At 47.1% G+C, this 26,021-nt stretch overlaps 1 protein-coding gene across 1 annotated transcript in view; it reads right to left on the reverse strand.

Annotated features, from left to right (window-relative positions):
- The window catches only part of CACNA1E (calcium voltage-gated channel subunit alpha1 E), a 1,399,715-nt gene that overhangs the window by 1,222,440 nt on the left and 151,254 nt on the right, over positions 1-26,021 (reverse strand). Inside the window, exon 2 of the mRNA XM_085601759.1 lies at positions 1,610-1,715. Within this exon, the coding sequence (XP_085457885.1) occupies positions 1,610-1,715 (106 nt within the window). The remainder of the gene's footprint in view (positions 1-1,609; positions 1,716-26,021) is intronic.

Here is a 26,021-nt window from a genome sequence, read left to right on the forward strand (position 1 = left end):
AGAGGGGCGGAGAAGGGTAGTGAAAGGGTAGTGGTGCAGAGAAGGGTAGTGAAAGGATGGAGGTGCGGAGAAGGGTAGTGAAAGGATAGAGGTGCAGAGAAGGGTAGTGAAAGGATAGAGATTTGGAGAAGGTAGTGAAAGGATAGAGGTGCAGAGAAGGGCATTGAAAGGATAGAGGTGCAGAGAAGGGTAGTGAAAGGATAGAGATGTGGAGAAGGTAGTGAAAGGATGGAGGTGCGGAGAAAGGCAGTGAAAGAATAGAGGTGCAGAGAAGGGTAGTGAAAGGATAGAGGTGCAGAGAAGGGTAGTGAAAGGATAGAGATTTGGAGAAGGTAGTGAAAGGATAGAGGTGCAGAGAAGGGTAGTGAAAGGATAGAGATGTGGAGAAGGTAGTGAAAGGATGGAGGTGCGGAGAAGGGCAGTGAAAGAATAGAGGTGCAGAGAAGGGCAGTGAAAGAATAGAGGTGCAGAGAAGGGTAGTGAAAGGATAGAGGTGCAGAGAAGGTAGTGAAAGGATAGAGGTGCAAGAAGGGCAGTGAAGGGATACAGGTGCAGGAAAGGTAGTGAACGGATAGAGGTGAGGAGAAGGGTAGTGAAAGGACAGAGGGGCGGAGAAGGGTAGTGAAAGGACAGAGGGGCGGAAAAGGGAAGTGATAGGATAGAGGTGCAGCGAAGGATAGTGAAAGGACAGAGGTGCAGGGAAGGGTAGTGAAAGGATAGAGGTGAAGAGAAGGGTAGTGAAAGGATAGAGGTGCGGAGAAGGGTAGTGAAAGGATAGAGGTGCAGAGAAGGGTAGTGAAAGGATAGAGGTGCAAGAAGGGCAGTGAAGGGATAGAGGTGCAGGAAAGGTAGTGAACGGATAGAGGTGCAGAGAAGGGTAGTGAAAGGACAGAGGGGCGGAGAAGGGTAGTGAAAGGATAGAGATGTGGAGAAGGTAGTGAAAGGATGGAGGTGTGGAGAAGGGTAGTGAAAGGATGGAGGTGCAGGGAAGGGTAGTGAAAGGACAGAGGGACGGAGAAGGGTAGTGAAAGGATAGAGATGTGGAGAAGGTAGTGAAAGGATGGAGGTGTGGAGAAGGGTAGTGAAAGGATAGAGGTGCGGAGAAGGGTAGTGAAAGGATAGAGGTGCAGAGAAGGGTAGTGAAAGGATAGAGGTGCAAGAAGGGCAGTGAAGGGATAGAGGTGCAGGAAAGGTAGTGAACGGATAGAGGTGCGGAGAAGGGTAGTGAAAGGACAGAGGGGCGGAGAAGGGTAGTGAAAGGATAGAGGTGCAGAGAAAGGTAGTGAACAGATAGAGGTGCGGAGAAGGGTAGTGAAAGGACAGAGGGGCGGAGAAGGGTAGTGAAAGGATAGAGATGTGGAGAAGGTAGTGAAAGGATGGAGGCGTGGAGAAGGGTAGTGAAAGGATGGAGGTGCAGGGAAGGGTAGTGAAAGGACAGAGGGGCGGAGAAGGGTAGTGAAAGGATAGAGATGCGGAGAAGGTAGTGAAAGGACAGAGGGGCGGAGAAGGGTAGTGAAAGGACAGAGGTGCAGGGAAGGGTAGTGAAAGGATAGAGGTGCAGAGAAGGTAGTGAACTGACAAAGCAGTGATAATAGAAGACAACTCTTACCAGTCTCCTGGACATGGGGGTCTTGTCGTCTTCTGGGAGGTGCTGCTCCAGGGCCAGGACGATGCAGTTGGCGATGATGGTGGCCAGGATCATGTACTCAAAGGGAGTGGAGAGGAGGTTAAGGAAGACACACAGTGTGAGATTATGCTCTGAAATCATCTTGTTGCCCCCCATCTTAAGTGCTGCAATTGGTCAGTTCATACATAGTTCATTCGCTTCCTCACGCTACTCCTGGACCCAGCAGCTCTGTGTCCTGCTCACTTGCCCAGAACCTTACACTTTTGCCATATATCCCTGCGCTGCTCCAAGACCCAACATCCTGTGCACTTCTCTGGCAAAGCACTTCACACCGCTCCCACTTCCAGCACCACACACACTGCTCACTGACAGGGCACTTCACACTGCTCCCAGTACCAGCACCACACACACTGCTGACAGACAGGGCACTTCACACTGCTCCCACTTCCAACACCACACACACTGCTCACAGATCCAGCACTTCACACGCTGTTCTCTCTGACCCTGAAACACCACCACTCACTTCTTCCTGGCCCAGGATTTCACCTAGCACCAGACTGCCCCTCACTCTGCTTTCAGCATTCCAGCATAATATCCTACATTGATTTAGATGTATTTTTACTTATACTGAGTTTTTATGAAAGACCTTCTTGGCATCTTAGATGCTTCTGAGTTCTCAAATAGTAAAAATAAAAAACCTTGAAACTATAAAAGTAGTTATAAAGTCCAACTGGATTTTAAGAAAGTCCCTGTATCCAACCTTCACTTATTGCGCCCCCCTCCCCTCCACACCGGGTGACCTGGGCCTTTGTCTCAGTGTGCCTTGTGCATGATGCAGAGTATTTTAAATGTTATTCTGGATTCCACTGGGGCCCACTGGAGGGCAGCTGGCTTGATGTGGTTGAGATTCTCTAAGTGGTCCTGGTATCGCACTAGAAGTAGTAGTAAATATGTTTATTTGGTCACTTTTCACCATAAAGCATCACACATAAAAAGATCATATATAATACATATTTAATTACAACATAATACAGTACAATCACGTCATCTATAAAAACTCATAATAAAAATACATTAAATACATTAAAATCAGCTAAAACTATACTCAGCTGCATTAACTATTCTTCATAAAGTGCAATTATATAACAAGGCCACTCATTGTGGACAAGGATTTTTTTTTTTTTTTAGTTTTTTTTAGTTTTTTATTGAAGTTGAATGGTGTCATACATGTACAAAATGTAAAATAAAATATATAAACAATGAAGAGATACTAAAGAAATACAGCCCACGACATCCGCGGAGAGCATTCCCTGCTTTCAACAGTAAATAAACACTGATAGTTAGTTTACAATTCTCCATACTCAGCAGGCGCAAAAATTATTTATAGAAATTAATCGAAAAAAGTCCCCCAAGTTTTTTCAAATTTCCTTCCCCCCCCTATCCTCAAAGCATAGCTCCGCTCACTCCTCTTTACTTTCCTCATTTTGGAAAACCATTCAAGCATAGATGGAGATTGATTGGTACGCCAATTTTGAAGTAACAACGATCTGGCAACAGCCATACAGATATAAACTAGTTTAACAAATGATAAGGATAGATTAAGATGCGAATCATAACCATAAAGCATCAATTTTACATTCAAGGATATCTGAATATGACAATTAGAGCTTAAAAAAACAAAAATGTCCCGCCAGAATGCTTTAACCATAGAACAATCAGCGATTACATGAGTCCAATTTGCAGGGGCGAAATTTAAACAACGAAAGCAATTTGGAAGATAATTACTATACATTTTGGCTATTACCGCCGGGGTGCGATACAAAAGCCATTTTCCAAAAAATAACATTCTACGCCAATTGGCTCCCCTTAATGTAGAAAATTAAGCTTGTTAATGGTTCGCCACATAGGCGCTGTCAAGACATGATTTTCTTGTTCCCACCATTTTTTTACAGCTATGGCACACAAATCCCTTTGTCTTAATTGAGCAAGACAGCATTTCCACTCTCCAGGTTTCCTTATCGACATATCATTAAAAAAGAGATCATTATTTAAGGGAGAGATCTGGGTAAATGATGAGGGAACATATTGCTGAAGGAATTGATAAATATAAGTATAGGAACCAGTCAACAAAAAATTTCTTGGAATTAGTAATCGCATCTCCGTCGGTGTTATCCACCTTGCGCCTTGTAGAAAATCACCCACTTTACTAAATCCGACATTTGTCCAATGACCCATTAAATCAGAGCCAATCGCCTGTCCATGAAATGCAAGGATTTGAGTAGCTCTACAATGATCTCATGCTCATATGGCACATGATTATTAGACACTAAAATCATTTTCAACTTTATTAATTAATTTCCACCTTATACACCAGGTCTGCAGTAGGTACCTGGACATCGGGGAAAAAACACCCAATCGCCAACACACCGGGAAAATCCACTCAGTGCTGGATTTTACAAAGAGGAGGCAGAAAAACAAAAAGTATTCCACACTTTCAGTGCAAGACAAGCATGTGGGGCACAGGAATGATATACTACTCGCAAGCCACCTATTTCTGAGCTCATTTACTGGGAGAATTCCATATCTGAGTTTCAGGAAAAGCGATCTAGCCAAAGGTGGCTCAACTTGGTCCAGAAATTCTTCAAAAGCCCAAAAACATTCCACATTTATTTATTTATTTGTATTTATTTATTTATAAAAGCGCATCATTCATCTGTAAGGATATCATGGTGCTAAGGGTGACACGTTCCAAGTGAGGGTAAAGTTCTGACAGAGGATCTCTAGGTTAGTAAGAAGGTCTAGGGAAACAGATGCGTTTTTAGTTTTTTTCTGAATTTACAGGTAGTCATCAATAAATCTAAGTTCTAAAGCTAATTCGCCCATGAACCGCCCTGTTAAGGAGCCGTGTATCGTTGAGAGTAACCATTTCTTCTGGATAAAAGCCCAATATCTATCCCTCAGTTACAGGAACATCCCCCTGCTGAGGTTTTCCGCTCTGTCCCACGCATCTTGCATGGCAAGATCATAGAACAAGGTTTTAATGCGTTTAATCCATGTTATTATCAATTGTCTTTCCATCTCTTCAACTTCTGCCACAGCCTGTTTCACCGGGATCTGCGACTTACCCAACCAAAGCTGTAACCAATATAACAAGGGTTTTGGGGCTGTAAATTTTTTTTTTTTTTTTTGTAAATCTTTTTATTGTTTTCAGACAAAAGAACATAAACAAGTCACACAAGACAGGTTTCTTTCATGCAATGCATCTAGGGTGGCGCAGCACCAGAAACTTATGAAGACAGCCCAGAGACCAAGCTAGTAGCCCGAGCCGGCCTGCATCCTATGTTACGTCCACACTTTCCAGGCCGGATAGGCGGGCCCGCGGCAGCTCAACTATATATCCTCGGTATGCGTTCCAAAGCGACCACACCTCCTCCCATTTCCTGGGACACCCTCGTGCCATGTATACCGTCTTTTCCTGTAGCATACACCAGTCCATATCGTTCTGCCAGTCCCCCAATTTCGACAGGGTCGATGCCCCCCATAGACGGGCTATATTCCTTTTAGCGACCATTTGTCCCAGTGTGACCCATAGTCTCCCCCGTTGGGACAAGTCCGTGGGTTCCCAAATGTTCAGCAAACATCTCTTAGCCTCCGTGCGTATCTCAGTTTTGGGGCTGCAATATTTACAACATGTCTCAGCACTATATCGAGTCGCATTGGAGTAAATGGGGCACTTGTGGGTAAGACAAATATAGACGGTATAAACTTATTCTCTGTTAACTCAAGGGCCCTGGTTTTGTCATAACCCCATAATTCGGCCCACTACAGGATTGCGCCCAATCCCTTGGTACGATAATTTTCGACAGCCGGAGATATGGGGGAAAAATTAGACTTATTTCATTGGTATCGCACTAATTGAAGTCTCGCATTGTGTTTTTCTGGAGAGGCTGGTTTAGACTATGTTACTATAATCCAGGTGTGCCTTCACTAGAACCCGAGTTAGTTCTTTTCAGTGGTTAGTTGGCTGTAGTAGAAAGGACAAATTAAAAGGTGTTTTTCATTTCACAATATCATTGATTTGAGGAATGATGCTGAAGTTAGACGCCCAATTGTGAGCCCAGAATAGTTGGCCAGTCAACTGACTGTGATTTAAGGCCAGATCCTCATCCAATTAGAACTTCAGTCTTTGTGTAATATAAATAAAGAAACTCTCTCTCATCCAGTGATTGGTATGTTCCAGGCACTCCGCAATATTCACATGTTCCGCTGTACTATTCTACAGGGAGATGTGAGTGCATATTTGAAACTGCACCAGATTTGTGTCAAGTTTTCGTGTTATGAGAAACACATGGGTATTGAAAAGGAGAGGAGAAATGACTGACCCTTTTGGGACCCACATCTGCACTCTGCAAGCGCGTGATGCAGGAGACCCTCTTTGTATCTGCTGTCTTTGATTAGGGATGAAAGATTGAATCCAGTTGAGGGCCAGCCCGGATCCCCCTGCCCAATCCTTAAGTCTCTGTAATTTGGTGCTGTGGCCCAGCATGACGTAGGCCTATCGAGAGGTCCAGGTGAATCTAGGTACAAACTCTCAGACACAGCACATCACATTACTCCAAGAGACAAACCACACTTTTTTCCAAATTCAACATCTCAGACAACGACATTTACCTCCCGCTGTCCCAAATACAGCACCCCAGTCTTCTCCCACGCCTCGGACCCCAGTCTTTCCACAGGGAGCACAATTCTAAATACTTCAACATTCATCACCTCCTCTGCTGCAGACAGGTAACCAGGCTACGAGAATAACCACACTCAATGTGTCCCTTTTCTTGTTTCACTGTTCGTTTTACCCGATCATCACTTTCTACCTTCTTACTGCTTTCTTTTTGTGCCACCTCGTCTCTGTGTCAATCTGCTTCCTCATTAATTTCGCTTCCTTGCTCTTACCGTACCCCTTCTCTTGGCCATTCTATTTCGACTTCCTGTCTTCCACTTGTCTACATTTCACTCTCCTTAACTTTTATTCATTTCTGGTATTTCTACGATTTCTTTGTTGTGTCTTTCATCCCGTTTTTATCTTCTCTTTGCTTTCCTCTCATTGCTCTCTCAGCTTCATTTGTTCTCTTTCCTCGCTTATCTCTTTTCTTCATTCATTTCTTATTGTTGTTCCTCTTCCCTTACTTTCTCGAATTTCATTATTTGTGTTATTCTTTTTGTATTTCATTAATTCTACTCTTTCCTGTCTTACTTCACCTTGTATGGCTTTCCATCTGATTTTCTTCATTTTCCATTCCATTTTATTTCGTTTCGTTCTCTCATATCTCTTTTCTTTGCCTCTCTGTTCCACCTTTCCCTCTTCTTTACTTCACCTCCGTGTTCTTTCAATTATTTCTCCCGTGATTACATCCTGTTTCTCTAGTTCCCCTTCTTTCTGCTGTCTTCCTTTCCCCTTCCTCATCTTTTTTTCTCAACCTCTTCTTTTCCTACTTTCCCTTTCCTTTCTCTTGCTTTCCTACCTTTCTAATTGTCTTCATTTATTTTGTCTCCCCTTACCTTGGTCACACCTTTCTCTCCTTTTATCATTTCCCTCTCTTTTTTTTGCATTTTATCTCTTCCGTTCTTCACAGTCACATAGATAGTACAAACAAGGCACAGATATTGCTGAGGGGCAAAGACGGAAACCCCTTGTAGAGGCGATAACGAAAGCGAGTTATGGAAGAAGTGTGAGTGTTTTTGAAGCTTAAGGCCATGTATTTCTCAGGATTCACAGCTAAGAGAGAACGTGCCCTGGGTAACTCATCAAACACGCCTGTTGTTTGGTCAATATCCTTGGGGGGGGGGGGGGGAAGGGAGGGGAGAGACGCAGGCCTTCACGTGCCTTAGGTCAGCACGCACAAGCGTAATCAAAAGCACGCGCGCACGTTTGTGTGTATTTAGACAACCCTATAAACAGAGCCTTTCCCAGGAGCACCCTCGCCGCAAAGACTCCTCAGACAGCTGAGCAGAGACGTTCACACAGAATAAGGGGGAGGTGACCAGGGTTAATGAGAGCCGGAGCGCAGTGTGCGCACTAGCCTTAAATGCAGGTCACGTCAGGGCTTGGGCTCAGAGATGCAGCTCCGTGGTCCTGCGCGCATGGGCAAGCCCAGCAATTACGGCTCACTGAAGACCACTTTAGAAGCTCAGAGCAAAACCTGCTTTGTGGAGCTGCACTACTTACAGCTTTCAACCCAAAGAAGACACCTCTGAAAAGGGTTTCACAATCATATGCGAGTTCCATCCTGTCGTGAACACTTGTTTCCAACATACCCGACACATTTTACGGCATATTTATTAACAGGTCATGCAGCGCGTCACCTTGCTGCGCTGCGTGATAGGGAAAGGGCAGGAATGCGGCGTACTTAACATTGTACAGCGCCTTCCTGCAAAAAACACAATCCTCAGAGGTATGTTCTTCTTTCTGAATGCAGCACACTTAGAAAGAGCAAACAACGAGGAGAAATAAAGATTTGTCTCCTCGATGCCTCCTCTGGTGAGGAGGCGTACAATTCCAAAGCATTCCCAGGTCTACCACTCTTGGTAAATCTGGGAATTTACCAGAATACATGAATGGATGCATGGGAACAACCACGCTCCACCCATGTAACGCCCTCACCACACAGTGTAACGCAATTCACCGACTTGCGCTGCCTTGCTTTACACTAGGGGCCACATTTACGACAAAATGACGCTGCGTGGCGCCGCAAGCCATTTTGCTGCACCGAGCTGCGTGATTTTCAAAAGCACAGGGTTGCATCGTATTAACAACAATACAATGCATCCGTGTGCTTTCCCTTGCACTGCTGCACAATTGGATGCCATGCACCACTGCAGGCACCCTTGCGCAAGGGTGCCTGCAGTGTGGGGATAATTGTTTTTGTGCAGGAAAGGACACCTTCAAGCAAAAAAACAATCATTGATGGCATTTCCCTCTTAGAAATAGGGAAAAACAAGGAGAAATTTCTCCTCGTTGCGCCTCATTATGCCTACTCTGGTGAGGCGTTAGATTCTGACGCATTCCCAGCTTTACAAAACGTTGTAAATCTGGGAATGTGTTCGGGTTCCACGGATGTTGCGTGGGAACACCCACAGCAGCACCCACGGAACGCCCCGTTCGCACATACCGATGTGTGAAATGGGCCCATATTTACAAGCAGGGTGACTTTACGTGGCCTTCTATATATGGGCAAGCCCGTTGCGCCGCCGGCGTGTTAAAAAAAGGGATGCACTGGCTAGATTTACCAAGCCACGCAGGGTGGCCTTGCGTGGCTTGATAAATCTCATTGCAGGTTTTGCGCCGACCTCAGGGCGATGCAAAACCTATGATAAATGCGCCCTTTATTGCTATGATTACTTACCGGTAATCCCCATTACTCTTAGTCCTACTCGTCCTCGACCCAGTCATCACTAATGAGGTATTCCACAAGACAGGAAACAAAACAGGAAACGCTTTTGTAGGCTCCACCCACCCTCCCGTCAGGGGCTATAAGAAACCAGCCAACCAAAAGCACATCCTGACATACCAAGCAACAAAGGCCTGGAAAGGGAGGGCGGGCGGGAAGTATGACTGGGTCGAGGACGAGTAGGACTAAGAGTAATGGGGATTACCGGTAAGTAATCATAGCATTACCTCTACGTCCCTCGTCCTCGACCCAGTCATCACCAATGAGGCATACCAAAGCACCCCCAACAACAGGCCTTTGGCAAACCACACAGAAAACAGAGACCGAACACAAAGAGGCGTGCAGCAAAAATAGTTTAATGAAAAAACACAGAATCAGGGAGGCGGAACAACCTCCACAGCACGCAACACACCACTACCGAAATTGGGTCGGTCAGACAGAGCACAATTCAAACGATAGTGCCTCACAAAAGTAGACTCAGAGGCCCACGTCCCAGCCCGACAGATTTCATCAAGGGAAACCCCATGAAAAGCAGCCCAGGAAGCAGAAACACCCCTAGTGGAACGGGCCTGAACACCAGAAGGACAAGGCAAACCAGATCCCTGATAAGCCAAAGAAATAACAGACTTAATCCAGCGACCAAGAGTAAGCCGAGACGCAGCTTTACCCTGACCAGCCAAACCAAAAGTCACAAAAAGAGAGTCCGAGGAACGGAACCCCGCAGACCGTGCAACATAAAGGGACAAAGCACGCCGCACATCCAAAGAGTGAAGCAACAACTCAGCAGGGGAAGAAGGAGAAGGACAGAAAGAAGGAAGAATCAACTCCTGAGAGCAATGAAACTTAGAACGAATCTTGGGAACAAAACCAGGATCCAAAGAAAGGACCACCGCGTCATCCAAGAAACGCAAAAAGGGAGGAGAACAACGTAAAGCAGTGAGTTCACCCAACCGTCTGGCAGAAGTCACAGCAACCAAAAACGCCACTTTAAAAGAGAGAAACTTAAGGTCCACCGACTCCAATGGCTCAAAAGGAGCAGACTGCAGAGCACCCAAGACCAAAGAGAGATCCCAAGGAGGAACCGGAGAGCGAGAAGAAGGAGATGACAGAGAGAAACTCCGGAACAAACGGGAAACCAACAAACCATCCTCAGGAGGAAGAGAAGCCGGATCCCGGAAAGCCCGAAGAGCAGCCCACTGGCCCCTCAGAGTAGACAAGGCATATTTCTTCTGAAAACCCTCCAAGAAAAACTGCAGAACGGAAGTGATAGGACAAGAGACAGGAGAGAGACCAAGCCCCGCACACCAAGAGGAGAAAGAAGCCCAATGTTTAGAGTAGGAGGACAAAGTGGAACCCCTACGAGAACCTTGCATCACAGTGATGAGGTGATCAGGCAAACCCCGGACTCCAAGCGACAGCCGTTCAACCTCCAAACCGCCAAGGTGAGAGGGACCAGGAGAGAAGGGGAGGGGGACCTCAGGGGAGACGGATAACGTGGCAGAATCCAAGGAGGGCCCACCGCCAGGCTCAACAACAAAGGGAACCAGGACCTCCGCGGCCAGTGAGGTAAGACCGCTACCACCTGGGCACCCAACCGCTGGACCTTCAGCAAAAAGGCAGGAATCAGGGGGAAGGGGGGGAAGGCGTACAGCAACCAAGGGGGCCACCGAAGAGACAACGCCTCCACCCCCCAAGCACCCGACTCCGGGGACCGAGAACAAAACAGGGGGAGTTGAGCATTCGCCCGGGATGCAAACAAGTCCAGCAGGGGAGTCCCGAACCTCCGACAGATCAACCGGAACACCCCGGGGGAGAGACACAGGGAGAGGGAAGATGGAAACCTGCGACTCAATGCGTCCGCCACCACATTGTCCACCCCCCCAGGATATGCCGAGCCGAGAGAGCCAGAAGATGACGCTCCGCCCAACCCGCAATTGCACAAGCCACCAAATTCAAGGAAGGGCTGCGAGTACTGCCCTGGTGGTTGATGTAAGCCACAGTCACGGTGTTGTCTGACCTCACCAGGACATTGCACCCCAGCAGACGGGAATGGAAGAAACGAAGAGCCCTGGCCACAGCCGACAGTTCCCTCCAATTGGACGAGCGACGGGATTCCATCCGGAGCCAGCGAGCCTGAACAGACCACTGCCCCAACGTGGCCCCCCAACCGGCCGCACTGGCATCCGTCGTCAACACCAAAGGGGGCGGCAGGTGAATCCACATCCCCTTCGAGAGATTCGCGGAATCCAGCCACCACTGGAGATCCGACACCACCCCCAAGGACACAGGCACAGACAGAGCATAGTCCCGAACTGGAAACGGCACCCAACGCTGAACATGCCACAGCAGAGGCCGCAGATGAACCCTGGCCCAGGGCACCGTGAAGACAGTAGCGGCCATATGACCCTGAACCTCGAGCCACTGAAGAAGGGGGGCCGCAGCCTGGGACAACAAGATCCGCAACAGGGACTGAAGACGTTGAATCCGAGAATCCGGCAGGAACACCTTGCCCAGGACGGAGTCGAAGATGGCCCCAATGAAAGTCCGTCGAGTGGCAGGAAGAAGCTGGCACTTTGGAAAGTTCACTAGAAAACCATGACTTTCTAGCGTAAGGATGGTCAATGAAAGGTGCTGAGACATGACCTCCGGGGAGGGAGCCTGGAGCAGCCAATCGTCCAGGTAGGGGAACACAGACACCCCCCGGAGGTGAAGCAGGGCCACCAAAGGAGCAACCACCTTGGTGAACACTCGGGGAGCGGACCGGAGACCAAACGGAAGGACACAGAACTGCCAATGACGACCCTCCAGGCAGAAACGCAGGAACATCTGATCCTCCCGGGCCACCGGTACATGAAGGTAGGCGTCCTGGAGATCCAGAGTAGTAAACACCCATCCGGCCTGAATCAGCGGGACCACTCGTTGCAAGGACTCCATCTTGAACGGGATCTTCTTCACAAATAGGTTCAGACTCCGGAGATTGATGACAAGCCGGAATCCCCCCGTGACTTTCGGCACCAGGAAAACAATCGAATAGGTCCCCAGACCCCACTCCAATCTGGGGACGGGAACAATAGCGTTCTTGAAAAACAGGGCCTGAACACCGTCCCTCAAGGATTGGCGACGGAAGCGGCACAAGGGAGTCGGAGTCCGCACTACACCCGAGGGAGGCGGAGGGGACAGGAACTCGAACCGATACCCCCGGTCCAGGACATCCAGCACCCACTGATCCGAGGTCGACAGACGCCAGGCTGGAAGGAACAACCTCAATCTCCCACCAACCACGGGCGTCACTCCAGTGGGATCCACGAACGGAGGGGCATAGTCAGGAACGCTGCGGTCCAGGACCAGCATCTCGAGGAGGCTTCTTCTGGAACTTCCGAGGGAAACCACGACCGGCTCCACGAGAACCTTTAAAGGAGGATTGCTGAAACCGGGAAGGTTGACGAAAAGACTTGGCCTGCGAAGAGGAAAAATCTTTACGGGAAGGTTGCCTCCGGAAGGAAAGGGAATGTTTACGTTCTTTAAACACTTTATGCAGTTTGTCCTCCAAGGCATCCCCAAAGAGACGAGGGCCAGTAAAAGGTAAACGTAAGGCCATGGACCTCTGTGCGGCATCAGTATTCCAACCCTTCAACAGCAGATTCCTACGGGCAGCGATAGAGGAACCACAAGACAGAGCAGAAGCACGTACAGAATCAAAAGCAATATCCGAAAGGAATTCAGTCTGACGCTCCATAGATTCCAGCAAATCAGGACAGCAGCCACCCTCCTGCATAGTTGAAAACAAAGTCTTAAAGTCAGTCAGGAGTGATTGAGCCACATAAGCACCGTAGATACCGGAACGTATGGCAAGGTGAGAACCAGCATAGGATTTACGCAAAGCAGAGTCAATCTTCTTATCCACCCCATCCCGAAGAATGTTATCATCAGCCATGGAAGGACGGCCAACCAAACTAGCGACAATGGAGTCCACCTGCACAGACTCAGGAAAAGAATCCTCCATGCCCTGCAACGGGTAAAGCTTTGACATGAAGCGCGGCAACATAATATGATCAGGGTCCTTCCACTCATTCAAGAGTACATCCATCACAAACGGATGCACAGGAAGCGAAGACGAAACCGGCTTCCTAAATTGCGGTAGAACAGCATCCGAAGAAGTACTGGCCACAGCGTCATCCGGGAACCCCATGTTCACACGCACATGAGAAAGTAAGTCTGGCAACAGTTCCCTGGAGATATACTTTCCCTTTAGATCCACCGCATCCAAGGAAGCATCATCAGAGGATCCCGAAGAGGAAATGTCAGAATAAAGGACCGCGTTCCCACCAGAACGACCCCCAGCAGACTTTTTGGAGGACTGCAGGTCAGACAAGGTCTCCAAAATAAGACGTTTTAAATGGTCATCATCCAGCTTAGGACGCTTCCCAGGGGGAACAGGATCCGCACTGTCCAGAGGAGAAGAGGAAGAAGACACAGGAGACACATGCCTCCTCTTCTTATGATGCTTCCCCATCAAAGCAGCAGACAAGTAATTCAGAAGAGCAACAGTAAGATCACACGGAGCACCGTAGACTGAGAATGAAAAGCAGCCCAGCAGACAACCAGCCTCCTTTTCAAGAAAAGGAACCGAGAAAAACTCCGCCCCCAACAACCCGGCAGAGAGTGAAACCGAGGCAAAAGGGGGCGTGGCCAAAAAACGGAACCAGAAAACAAGGCAGCGCGCGGCCGCCGAAGGTAGAAACCCACGAACTGCAACTGCGCAACCGGAGCCCACCCGGGCGCTGACCACATCGCCTGAAAAGGAAGGAGCACTCGGCCCCCAACCCGAGCGCTCCGTGGCCGGAGACGAGCAGCGCAACCGGAGCCCACCCAGGCGCCGTCGACAGCGACTGACAACAAAGGAGCACTCGGTTCCCCAACCCGAGTGCTCCCAGGACCAGGAGAAGCAGCGCCACCGGAGCCAACCCGGGCGCAGTCCGGAGCCAGCGCCAGCACCGCAACAGAAAATCGGAGCACTCTGCACCCCAACCCGAGTGCTCCAGAATAGCAGCGGAGAATGGAGCGCCCGGACCCCACCCCGGGCGCCACACACAGAAGGCAGGGAAGGAAGCAGACGGAGCGCCCGGCCCCACAAACCCGGGAGCTCCAAACCCACCACCATGCCGCAAAGGCAAGGAGAAACTCACGTGACCAGCGAAACAGGCACCCAGGAAGCCAGCACAGCCCAGCAGGACCAGCAACCAGGAACCTGGAGAATCCAGGAAGCCCCGCATCCCGATTCAACGAAGTCCCACGGAGGTCCAGCAGCGCCCCCAAAGCCCAGCAGAGGAGGACACCACAGGACAACAGCAACTAGAAGCAGGTAAGTGCCCGGCACCTACCCCAGCGTCCCCGTCAGGTCCACTGACAGGAAACAAAACAGGATGTGCTTTTGGTTGGCTGGTTTCTTATAGCCCCTGACGGGAGGGTGGGTGGAGCCTACAAAAGCGTTTCCTGTTTTGTTTCCTGTCTTGTGGAATACCTCATTAGTGATGACTGGGTCGAGGACGAGGGACGTAGAGGTAATGACTACGGAACCCTCCCGGCACCAGTATAATTTTAGAGACCAGCGTTAGGAAGAGCAAAAATAGGCGAATCCGGACTGAAAAAACACCGAGGTGACACGAGCAAAACCGGAACAGCTTACAACACGCCCAAGGTCAACAAGCACTTGTATCTATTAGCAGCATTTGTCATAAACACTTGTACCCTGGAGCAGTACTTGTCACATTTACTGCTACATCCTGCCCTATATTTCAACTTCCTGAGCAGGCTTAGAAATCTGAAGAGCCGTGTGGAGGGTTTCAGCGTGGGGGTGGGGGTTAGTAATGCACGGGGACAGGCCCGTGATGTCTGTACAGCGAGAGAGCCATTTCTTCCAGCAGACATGCGAAGAGCCAATATTAAAGAGCAGGCCTCATCCCTCCACAAGAAAGGCATTGATTACAGTAATTGTCAAACCAGGAAGAGATCCAGAAATGCGCAACAGTAAATAATGAAACTCACTAATTAACAGTGATTGTAAAATTAGGGTGTCGCAGATCATAACGGGCGGACTGCAAGTCTGACTCGAACGTCGAGCGTGAAATTACAAGGCTGGATGTGTGAGCGAGAGGACGGGAGAGCGAGCCATGCCAGGGTACCACAGCAGAGACGAGGATGCAGAGCAAAGCAGGGCATCTGGGGGAAGATGACGCAATCTAAGTCCACCATTTGTGATGGGACAACACAGGCTGACAGTTCCCTGGACAAGTAACCCAGCCTATGTCTGGACCTCTCCTCGGCCGTCTATCCTGGGTGTCTGTACAAAGGGCCAAATGTGTTAACTGTTCCATAGACATGTTGATTTCTGTTTGAACCAGCAAGCAAAAATTTCACATACCAAGAGTTATAGCACTAAACAGTTAAAAGTATGTATGACAAAAATTTGCAATGATTCTAAATTGAGCAAATGCTAAGAAAAAAACTATCAAATATGTAATAAACTAAAAGAATCTATAATATATGGGAATATATATATTTTTTAATGTAGCATCGCTGAATTACCATGTAGTCAATGTTAGGACAGCTGTTATACATGCCCTTTTAACAGGCAGCAATCTGGATGTTCTCTTCATCAAAGAAATCGAATGCATGATGTATTCACACATGCTTTTACAACGCATGCCTTTACAAGGCGGGCATTACTACGAACGCGTCGTTACCACGCATTCCATTGCAATGCAAATCGTTAAAACGACTTGCTTTAGGAAAGCGCTGGACTTTGGAATGGTATAATTTACTATTCCAACTCCAGTCTGTGCAACAGTAGAGAAGGTGTTGGATATAAAATCCAACAATGCGTTCCCTAAAGCAAGTAGTTGTAATCACTTGCATTGTAATGGAACGCGTGGTAACTACGCGTTCGTTGTAGTGTCTGCGTTGTAATGGCACTACGTAGTTCAAGAGAAAAGTTATCACTGTGTCCATCCAGTGCAGAAAATACAATGAGTCCAACATCATAATTGGCAGTGCGTACTCCAGAACTAACATGTAGACCGCTTGCCACAGTATTGTCTTGGAATACTGTGCCCTTTAGAATTTCTGACTGGGATCCTCCTCTTTTTATTCGTTCTTTAACAAAACTTTGGCATTGTAAGAAATTAGCTTATTAGCTCTGTATGTGGGGGGAGGGGTGGAAGCCCATCTCAAATAATAATTACAATCTTTGTCAGAATGATTCACAAAAGTAACTACATTTACCTGCACTTAACCCTCTGCTAGCTTGGCACACCAGCAGCCAGGCTTAACTTAGAGACAATGTGTAAAGCATTTATGCAGCACACAAATAGGAATAAAAAAAATCGCAAACTAGTTTAGAAAAATAGATTACATTTCAAAAAATAAAATGACACCAAAAAGAGAACCATCCAATCAGTAGAACCTGAGATAATATTTTTAAACTTTCAGATAAAAATAGAGCTAAGAATCTCAAAGAGAAACAGGTTGCACTAGATTGGAGGAAAGTCACAAGAACAGGCCGACCACAAAGGAGTGTGAGTCAGATACAGGGACCAGGTTAGTCCCACTGAAGAGATACTTTCGAAAGTCCGGCACAAAGGGAGCAGTTCATGTTGGCAGTGGCAAAGAGGAGGAAGCTGTCAGCCCAAGGAGCAGGGCGAGAGTTATGCATGGTTTTTCCTGTAGCATGAAGAGCCAGTCGTCACTGGAGCTTCGTGTTGATTGATCATCATGGATGGTCACTGGAGCTTCGCGTTGGTGGTCATCAGTGGGTTGAATCTCAGTGCCCCAAACTTCTGTAATTTCATCTTTTCTTACAGGAGGAGTTCATACTGATGCCAGCCAACAGTCCAGGACCTGGGAGGAACTTCTCGGGAATCAGGGCTCACTCCAGGAGGACCCAGGAGCAGGGCTCGGGCGGGTTGAGTTGGTGCTTGTGAGCTGGGCAGGGCAGGGAGGCCTTTGGAAGTTTGGTGTCCCTCTAGCTTACACAGGTCCATGACCCTTGGAGTCACTTTGGCTAACCTGGGTTCAAAGCAAGAAGTGCAATCTTCCGTCTTCATTCAGCAGGGCAGTCTCTTTTCCTCAGAAAGCAGGGCAGTCCTTCCTCTAAATCTTCCACAGGAGTGTTCGGATGAGAGGTTCTGAAGGTCCCACATTTCTACCTGGTGCCAGCCTTGGTGTGGAGAATTCCCTGGCCTACCCCCAAAACTGATTCTGGTCAGTTCTTCCCCTTCCCCTGGTTCTGGCTCTAAACTGTCAAGGATGATAAACAAAAGGGAATGTCTGGTGTAAGGTTCCTGTGTGTTCTGCAGGCAGGGCTCTGTTTCAAATGTACAGAGGACAGCGCACAACTCCTCTCCAGCCATCCTGTCAGGAAGGCCCACTCCCCTTACAGATAGGCCTTTGCGCTGCTGGAACAAATACACGCAATATCACTGGAGAGCCATTCACAGTTATGTGACCCTGGATACAGGTGGAAAATCACATTTAGTATAGGTAGGAAAATGTCATTTTGTGGCATTTTCAGGATAGCAACTTAAAATCTGACTTTACCATTAAAGAGGATTTTAAATTCATTTGAGTGTAAACAGCATATCTCTATCTGCCCTCAATCTGCATTTAGCACTTATTAAGTGTAATAAGGTAACCCATTGTTTGTCTGTGGGAGAATAGCCTTACAACAGTAAAAAACGACTTTAGGAGTTTTTCACTGACAGGACATGTAAACCCTAACCCCTCATGTCCTACGTTTTAAATAACATGCACCCTGCCCTTGAAAATTTAGGGCCTACCTTAAGGGTGCTGGGTTTCCAGAATGGATTTCCAATAGAATTTTTGGTGCAGTGAGTCTCTTAAAGTTCGATAAAATAAATCAAACAAACCTTCCAATATTACAGCACAAAACATGAGCCATTTGATATTGAGAACAATAATCCTAAGTGTATTATAGCCCAAGAAATCTGAAAGTAGCGCCACTGAATTTCCAGAATGTGGATCTTGACTCCTTCAGGTTTGGAATGTTCCAGTCCTTAGAATTCTAGAGCTGGAATAATGAGCTGCATAAAGGTTGAGAACTAGGACCATGCTCTTCTGGCATCATCAGGTGGGACAGCGCATCCAAAGACAACTGACTACTTTATAGTGTGCAAAAGGCGGCTTCAATGAAATAGTTGCACAAAGATCATAAACCTTGGCTCTAAAAGCCTTACATACTAAAACAATATGTCCTCACTATACATTTTGCAACTATCCAAAAGTCCTACCTCCCCTATCCAATTCTTCATGAACCAAACAAACCAAAATCCAATCACAACTCTCGTCATTCAACTTTCCGCATCCCAAACTCATGCCTACCCAACTGTTGTCATCTTGTTCCATTCCTGCAACACCCCCACCTTCCCTCCCCCCCACCCCCACCCCCAAATCTGAATTGGGTCTGAACCTGACAAACATTTTGTTGCTATAAATTTAAAAACGTATCTAAGCCCGCAATGCACCTGCTCATAAACAGCGACAACAACAAATAGCAAACGGTACTCCTCGCGCACCTGCCTCATTAAATGAAAAAATATGGAGGGTGGGAGGGAAAATGCCTCCTAAACTGTCCCTGTTGGCCGGGGTGCCTGTTAATCTAAAATGGCACCCGGCAACCGTTATGCCTGTCCCTAAACTCCCCACTGACCCTGCCCTCGTGCCCCCAACCTATCAGCGCTGCCCATCGTTCTTGGACCCTAGTACCCACCCAAAGGTTCCGGGAAGGGGGGGGGGGAATTTAGGGCCTTCTGCCCACGCCCACCCCGACAAAGCCCCCATTTTGACACCATGCCTAAGAAAAGCCCAGGACTGCACTTTTGAGTGTTGTGTGAGTTCGGGGGATAACATTTTTTTTTAGCCATTGGCATTTTAGAATTTAAATTTCTCCATCGAAATGCTCAAATCTGAGCAGTCCCCCCTTTCCTCTTGGAAGTCCAGACTCTGAATTATTTCTCCGTTTGTTTTAATGAAGACAACAAAGATGAGAGGACTGATTTGCTCATTTTGCTGCATTAAGTTTATTTCTCAAGATTCGTCTTTGACTGCGCGCGCTAGTTTCTCAGCTTCAAAGTGTTTTGTAAACCCTTAGAGTAGAACATACATTTGTTTTTTTTTATTTAACTAGATAAATACAGCCATGACCGGGAACTGTGGCGCACTGATTGAAGAGAACAGCAGGTGTAAATCAACAAATCATTGTGTGCAGGAAAATTATAAATAGAATCATCTGAAAAGGAACAATGGCTGACGAGGAGCGCAGTTTCCAAACCTCTCAAAAAAACAAGCCCTGAAAATGTTTCCTGCCTACCTCCCGGAAGGAGTGCACAGATGCTTTGGGCGGGAAATACACAGGCCTCAAAAAGTACAAGAGTTGTAAGGCGCCAACATTTCAACCGTGATTGTGGGAATCAGCGACGGTGCACTCTTAAATTCTATAGGAGGACAGATCCTGCACAAATGGTGCCATCAGCTCCGATGTCCATGATCCACCACTAGCCACTCAGACACCTAAGCCCGACTTCCTACCGTGCAAAGCGCGATGGGCACACTAACGACTCCTAACACACTCAGGGCCGGACTGGCTGCAGCGGGCATCGGGCGTTTCCCTAGGAGGCTGGAAGGGTCTGGCCGATTTTGGAGGGGGGGGCGGGGTTTTGGAGCAGTGCTGCAATATCGGTCCCCCAGTAACAAAAGCTGCAGTGCTGGGGGCCGGCTTTGTTAAGTAGCAGAGCTTCACGCTTCCCCCGTGCCTCCCCCACCCCTATAGAGCTGGGGGCTGGTCCGACAAGATTGCCATGGCTGCTTTGGGCTCCCAGTCCGGCCCTGAGCACACTTGTATATTTTCCTCAGGATTACAAAATTAGACCTCTCGAGTCAATGTCAAGTTTATTATGATATGGAACTCCTACAGAGGTCCACAAAATTACACACTACAAATAAAACAAGAAATGCGTTTAATTCAATAAATAGTCCTTCCTTTGCACAAGGCGACCTCTCGAGTCCATTGGATTGTTCTACTTCAGCTAAACACTCATACTCCCAACTGCTTTAAATCGGATGGCAATTGGCAAATGTTGCTTTTCAAAAATAAATAAAGTCTGCTAGGCCTCAAGCTTTATTACGAAAGGCGCTCTTTCAATTGTAATAACTTTGGAAATACAAGGCATGATCCTTGGGCCCTTAGGGCCAGATTCACTAACATTTTACGCAAAGCAGTGTAGCAAGGTGTGAAAGGGAGACAGCAGAAACGCACCTTATCTATTAAGGTGCACTTCAGCTCTCTTCCTGCGCTGGCGCCCTTCAGGCACCCTTGCACCATGGTGCGTTACAAGGAGAATTGTTTTGTGCAGAAAGGGATACTTTCCTGCACAAAAACAAACTCTCGAGATATTTTCCGCCTTCTATGTGTCCTGCAGTTTGCGGCACAGATAGAAAGAGGAAATAAGGAAGAGAAAAAAAGATTTCTCTTGTCATTACACCATCCTATGAGGCGTGTAGCTATTTCATGCAATCCCAGGTTTAGAAGCCTTTGAAAATTTGGGATTGTGTGAAATCCATGGGTGGATGCACGGAAACGCCCATGCTCTACCCATGGAACGCCTCCAAGAATTAAATGTAATGCAGTGCAGCGCAAACCAGTGCATTGTGTTAAAACATTTTTATAAGGCCACGCAAGGTGGAGCAAATCGCCCCTTGCGTGGCTTTGTAAATATTTACTAGCTTTTCGCGTCACGAATGCACCACAAAAGTGGTGCATCCATGATGCAAACTGTTAGCAAGTCCGGCCCTTAGGGCTAGAACAAAACTGGGTAAAGATTGTATTATTAATTTACATTTTAACAGAACACAATATACCTCAGAGGATGCTAATATAGTCTAAGAATGGCCAAAACATAATATGACTTTAACATTTTAGATATGTGACTAATTTTCGTTCATGGCGATGAGGGTTATGGCAAGAAGAGAGGTGAGTACAGGATTGATGGGGTGAATCCCAGGAGTTTTCCCAGATGGAAGACATTTTAGTTATTTGGATGTTTGCCAGAAGAGTCTTCCAAATGCCTCTGCCATAAGTAAGACAGGGTTGTTGCTTAATATTTGTATGAAACTAGCAATTGAGAAGGTAAGTATGAACAGCGGCCTTGGATATCATGCTTAGCCAATTGCAGGAACTGATTCAACCAGTCTCCTTGCAATTTCCTTAGTATCCCCATCCCCTTCTTGACAACAGAGATTTTTTATACTACGTCGGTTGCCATGGGGCACCTGGATCAACACACTTCGGCCCCTTACACTGTACATTTTATGCAGATGCAATTCCTGTGTCCGAATGCTCCAATTGTGGTATTGTACAACCTGAAATGGATGTCTCAAGGACAATGTCCATTATTGTTTGAACCACACTTGAGATAAAGTAATAAAAACTCAATAAAGATAATAAAAAAAGAGAGGATGATATAAGGATGAAGGAACTGACCATGAATGGTGAGCTTGTCTATTAATTTCAATGTTTCTTTCCTGTATTGTCCTGTGTTTAACCCTCTCTGTTGCTGCGGTGCTTGTACAGCTGTGTGCTAGAACACTTTTCTAACAGTTGCTGTGAAGTCACTCAAACCTTAGCACCTCGATTTATCAATTTACCTCACCCGATCTGCAACTGTATATAAAAAGCGGGGGGGGGGGGGAATATACTTTGTAGAACTATAGGGCAGTGAAAGGGGAAAAAAACAGATGTTTGAAAAGTTAAAGTGCCATCTTGTGTTGACTGTGTTCCAATGCCCTAAAGTTTAGGCAGTTTGGGGCAAATTGTGGGCCTGACACCTTTAACCCAGCACAAAAGAAGTCACAGTAATCTAGGCAAAACAGGGAGAGAGGCTGAGATGTTGATGGGAGGTTTTCTTTGGATAGGGAATAATAGATTGTAGATTACAGCCACATTTCTTGTGGGCAAAGCTTTGCTGATTTGGGGACTGAAATAAAAAGAGGGTGCTAGAGAATAACAAGGTATTTTCCTTGAGTGCTGATATGTCTGTTGTGATGATGACCACTTCCTACTACCAGGAGGAATGATGGCAAGGTGAGAAGAGCACAACTGTCCACTATGGACTCACTTCTCCTAAATCTGAATAGTCTCTTGTTAAAAACGAGGATGAAGTTGACTAACTCTTAACCACACTTTTTATTTTATTCTGCTATCACATTTTAGCTGAACAATCTTCTACCCATCAAACTCATCACCACATTATATGCATTCCTGTCTGAAGGTAGCGGAAACCTAGCATAGAAAATAAAGGGCAGGGACAGGGAAGCTTGCCATCTATTTACACAAGAGGACAGTGTGAAGTAAGGAAGCTAATGCAGTAGCAGTGCAGGCATCATTCACTGCCTTGAGAGGTGCCTCAGTAATGACCTACAGTAATCAGCTTCAAGGGCTTAAAGTGGTTCATCTCCAATGCCTATACACATAGGGGTATTGATGGATGCACCAGCTCTAGGGGTAGAGAATACTTTTCTGCCATGTAAATACAAATGGAACATCCTTGGTGGAATACCCCTCTAATACAGGGTGAGAAGGTCAATCTCTAATCCCAACACTAATTAGAGCAATTCCTGCCAGGACCTGATCTAAGGGTAGCTGTAACTGGGATTCTCCCATACCAGTACTAATAGGGGGATTCCCGGGGAGGGGACAGCACTAAGAATGTAGGAAAAGGCCAGTCTGGGAAGGCCTGCTGAAGATGATGGGAACGAAGGCCAGTCTACCTTGTCTATATAAGCAGGGGTTCTCCTGGGAGTATCAGCTCAATGGGTGGGAGAGGAGATCAGCCAGTCACACCTGTACAAATGTGGGCACTAATGGCAGGACACAATTCTAAAAGATGATGAGCATGTTGCCTTAAAATACCTGTACCTGGCATTCATGGTGGGATTATAATTGATGGGTCATGGAGGAGAACAGTCCCACATGCCTATACAAATCTGCCTATTTCAAGGAATGACTAGTTCTAGAGGTGAGTGAGAGTCTCAGTGCCCATCTAAGCCATGGTATCTCGAAATGGAATAACACGCCTGGATTAATAAAGGGTAATTCATTTCCCATCCATTTTGGCCTCTCTTGAAGATCAGGGTTTGGCTGAAAGCAAGTTCAGCTTCTGAATGTTCCAGTCTCTTTTCTCAAGCCTTTGAGATGGAAACATCATGACCACCTGCTGCCTAAGAGTTGCCCTGAGTCTCAACAAGAAGGTACTTATCTTTGGTAACACTCTTTCTGGTGGATATTCAATCTAATTGCACATTCCTCACTCTAGAATATTCCCCAGGCCAGAACTTCTCAGCACTGCTCCCCGTGCTGCTTGGTGATGCCATGCAGCTCCGTGCTGGCTCCATACCGCACGGAAGTGACAGACGGGTGCTGCAGATAAGCACCATCCCTATGCGGTGACATTGGTTTCTTGCTTGACTCTTTCTGTGCCCTTAGAAGCAGAGAATGAAGCTTTTGTGGGTGACATCGTGCAGATTCTTAACTTGGGACCTTTTTAGGTGTTACAAATAAGTCACTCCACATAAGAGGGAAGTGGGAGAGCAGTGAGAAATCTGCGGTTAGATAAAGTATCCACCAGAAACGCTGCTACCGTAGGGAAGTAACTTGTTATTTTGATGTATACTTCTAACTGCAGATTCCTCTCCTTAGAATAGATACCAAAGCAGTAACTCCCTAAGTTGGAGCTTCAGTGTAGTGGGCTCAGACCAAAAAGGTCCTGCACAACCGAACAAGCGAAATGTATATCCCATCATACCCGATTGTCAAGCAATAGTGCTTCATAAATGTGCGCACCAAGGCCCACGTTGCAGCTTGGCAGATATCAAGAACAAGCACTATGCGTGCCAATGAAGTGGTAGCAGCCTTGGCCTAGGTGGAATGAGATTCTCAGCCCTACCAGAGGCTGCTTCTTCGCCACGACATAGCAGATCTTAATGCAGAGGATTACCACTTCAACATGGTACTATTTGTCAAAGCCTTCTCCCTGAGACTCTCACAAAAAGCTGATTGTCAAACCGAAGGCTCTATTACGAACAATATAGTAGCTTAAAGCACTTTTGGGGTCCAGTCAATAAAGCCACCCCTCTTATTTTGAGAGGTGAGGAGAGGAGAAGAAGTGGTAGGGTGATGAATTGCTAAACGTGGAAAGGAGTCACAGCTATAGGCAAGAAGGCCGCATTTGTCCTCAGCTCATGTTTCCTCCAAAAAAGGTGGTGGAGGGCAGTTGCACTGACAGGGCCTAAAGTTCAGTCACATGATGAGTTGATGTGATTGCAAGACAGACTTTAAAGTCAGAAGGTGCATCAAGCACCTGTTCAATGTGTCAAAGGGTATGCACATGAGAAATGCCATGAGCAAGTTATGGTCCCTTTATGACATCAGAAACAGTTTGGGAGGGAATTTGTGTCAAATCTTGAGCATACCATGACAGGTGATTTAAACAAGGATGGTTAGTTCGGCAATGTAAAAAGGCTGAATGGGCTGCCAAAATAATCTTTAATACTGCCCACTGAAAGGCCTTGCTGGACCAAAAACAAAAGAAACACTAGAACATCCAACAATTTGGCTTGTAAAGGTCTGTCTTGCAGGCTCCACAAAAGGCATCAAATTTGACCAGCACCTGGAGAAAAATTTCGTGGTGGAGCATACCTGGCAGCAAGGATTACATCCACCACTTCAGGTAGCAAATTAAACACAGCTAAGAGGTGTGGAATGCTCAGGTTTAGGTGAAGGACCGTGCCCTGTTGCTGCAATAGAAGATCCTCCTGAAGTGGTAGCCAATTGGAGGGAAAATGCTCATGCCCAGAAGTTTCACTACCACATTCTCTGGGCCCATCCAAAGCTACTATTAAGACTTGGGATCGGTCGTTCATGATCAGAACCCAGAGCAGGAGAGGCAAAGGCAGAAAGGTGTACTTGAGTCCCGTGCTCCCGATAGTGCCGAATAGATCCAACCAGAGCTCTCCCACTGTTGGAAGATGCCCTGTGCCACCTCAGGATGCAGCCACCATTTGTGATCTGCCAGGTGTCGCAATCGGAGCTTTGCCACTCCGGCAATGAAAGATCCTGTCAGGTGGTTCACGATCAGAGAGATGCCCTGATGCTCGAGCCAACTCCTGAGGTGTAGCAACTCATAGCACAGGATCCAGAACAGCACCCCACCCTGCTTGTTGCAGTACCACATGGCGGTGGTGTTGTCCATGAGTATCCCACACCAGGCTTCCCTTGATGGGTGGCCGGAAAGCCTTCAACACCAGACGAATGGCCTGCAGCTCTAGCAGACTGATATGAAGATGGGATACTGCGTGAGATCAGAGTCCTCTCATCTCCACCTCTCCCAGGTGACCTCCCCAACTCTCTAGAGACGTGCCTGTCACCATCTTGAGCTCTGGGTGGGGATGGTAGAGGGGCCTGCCACTGAAACAACTGCATTCGAGCAGCCACCACTGCAGGTCGCAAACAGCCCCTTCTGAAATCTGGATGCCATCGTCAAATATCCTTGGTGTTGGGTCCATTGGAACTTAAAATTCCATAGCAGAGCCCACTTGTGCCAACTGGTGTAGTCAAACATATAAAGGTGATGGGAGGATTCTTGCTATAAATCTAACCACTGGCAATCACTTGGAGTAGCATTCCAATCCGTTGTTCTTTTGTCCAACATGACACCTCAGTTTAGACCTAGACATATCAGTCTTGACCCTGCTCTACTGGGAACAGTTAAGTCCAAACTGCCAAGTCAGGCCTCCTCTGAACCGGAACATAAGACTGGGTTCACCCTCACTGTGGCTCTTCAGTTGGGTGTAGCTTGGTTCCAATGGCACAGGGAGCAAAG

Source organism: Triturus cristatus, chromosome 4_2 (genome assembly GCF_964204655.1).
Source record: "Triturus cristatus chromosome 4_2, aTriCri1.1, whole genome shotgun sequence".
NCBI lineage: Eukaryota > Metazoa > Chordata > Amphibia > Caudata > Salamandridae > Triturus > Triturus cristatus.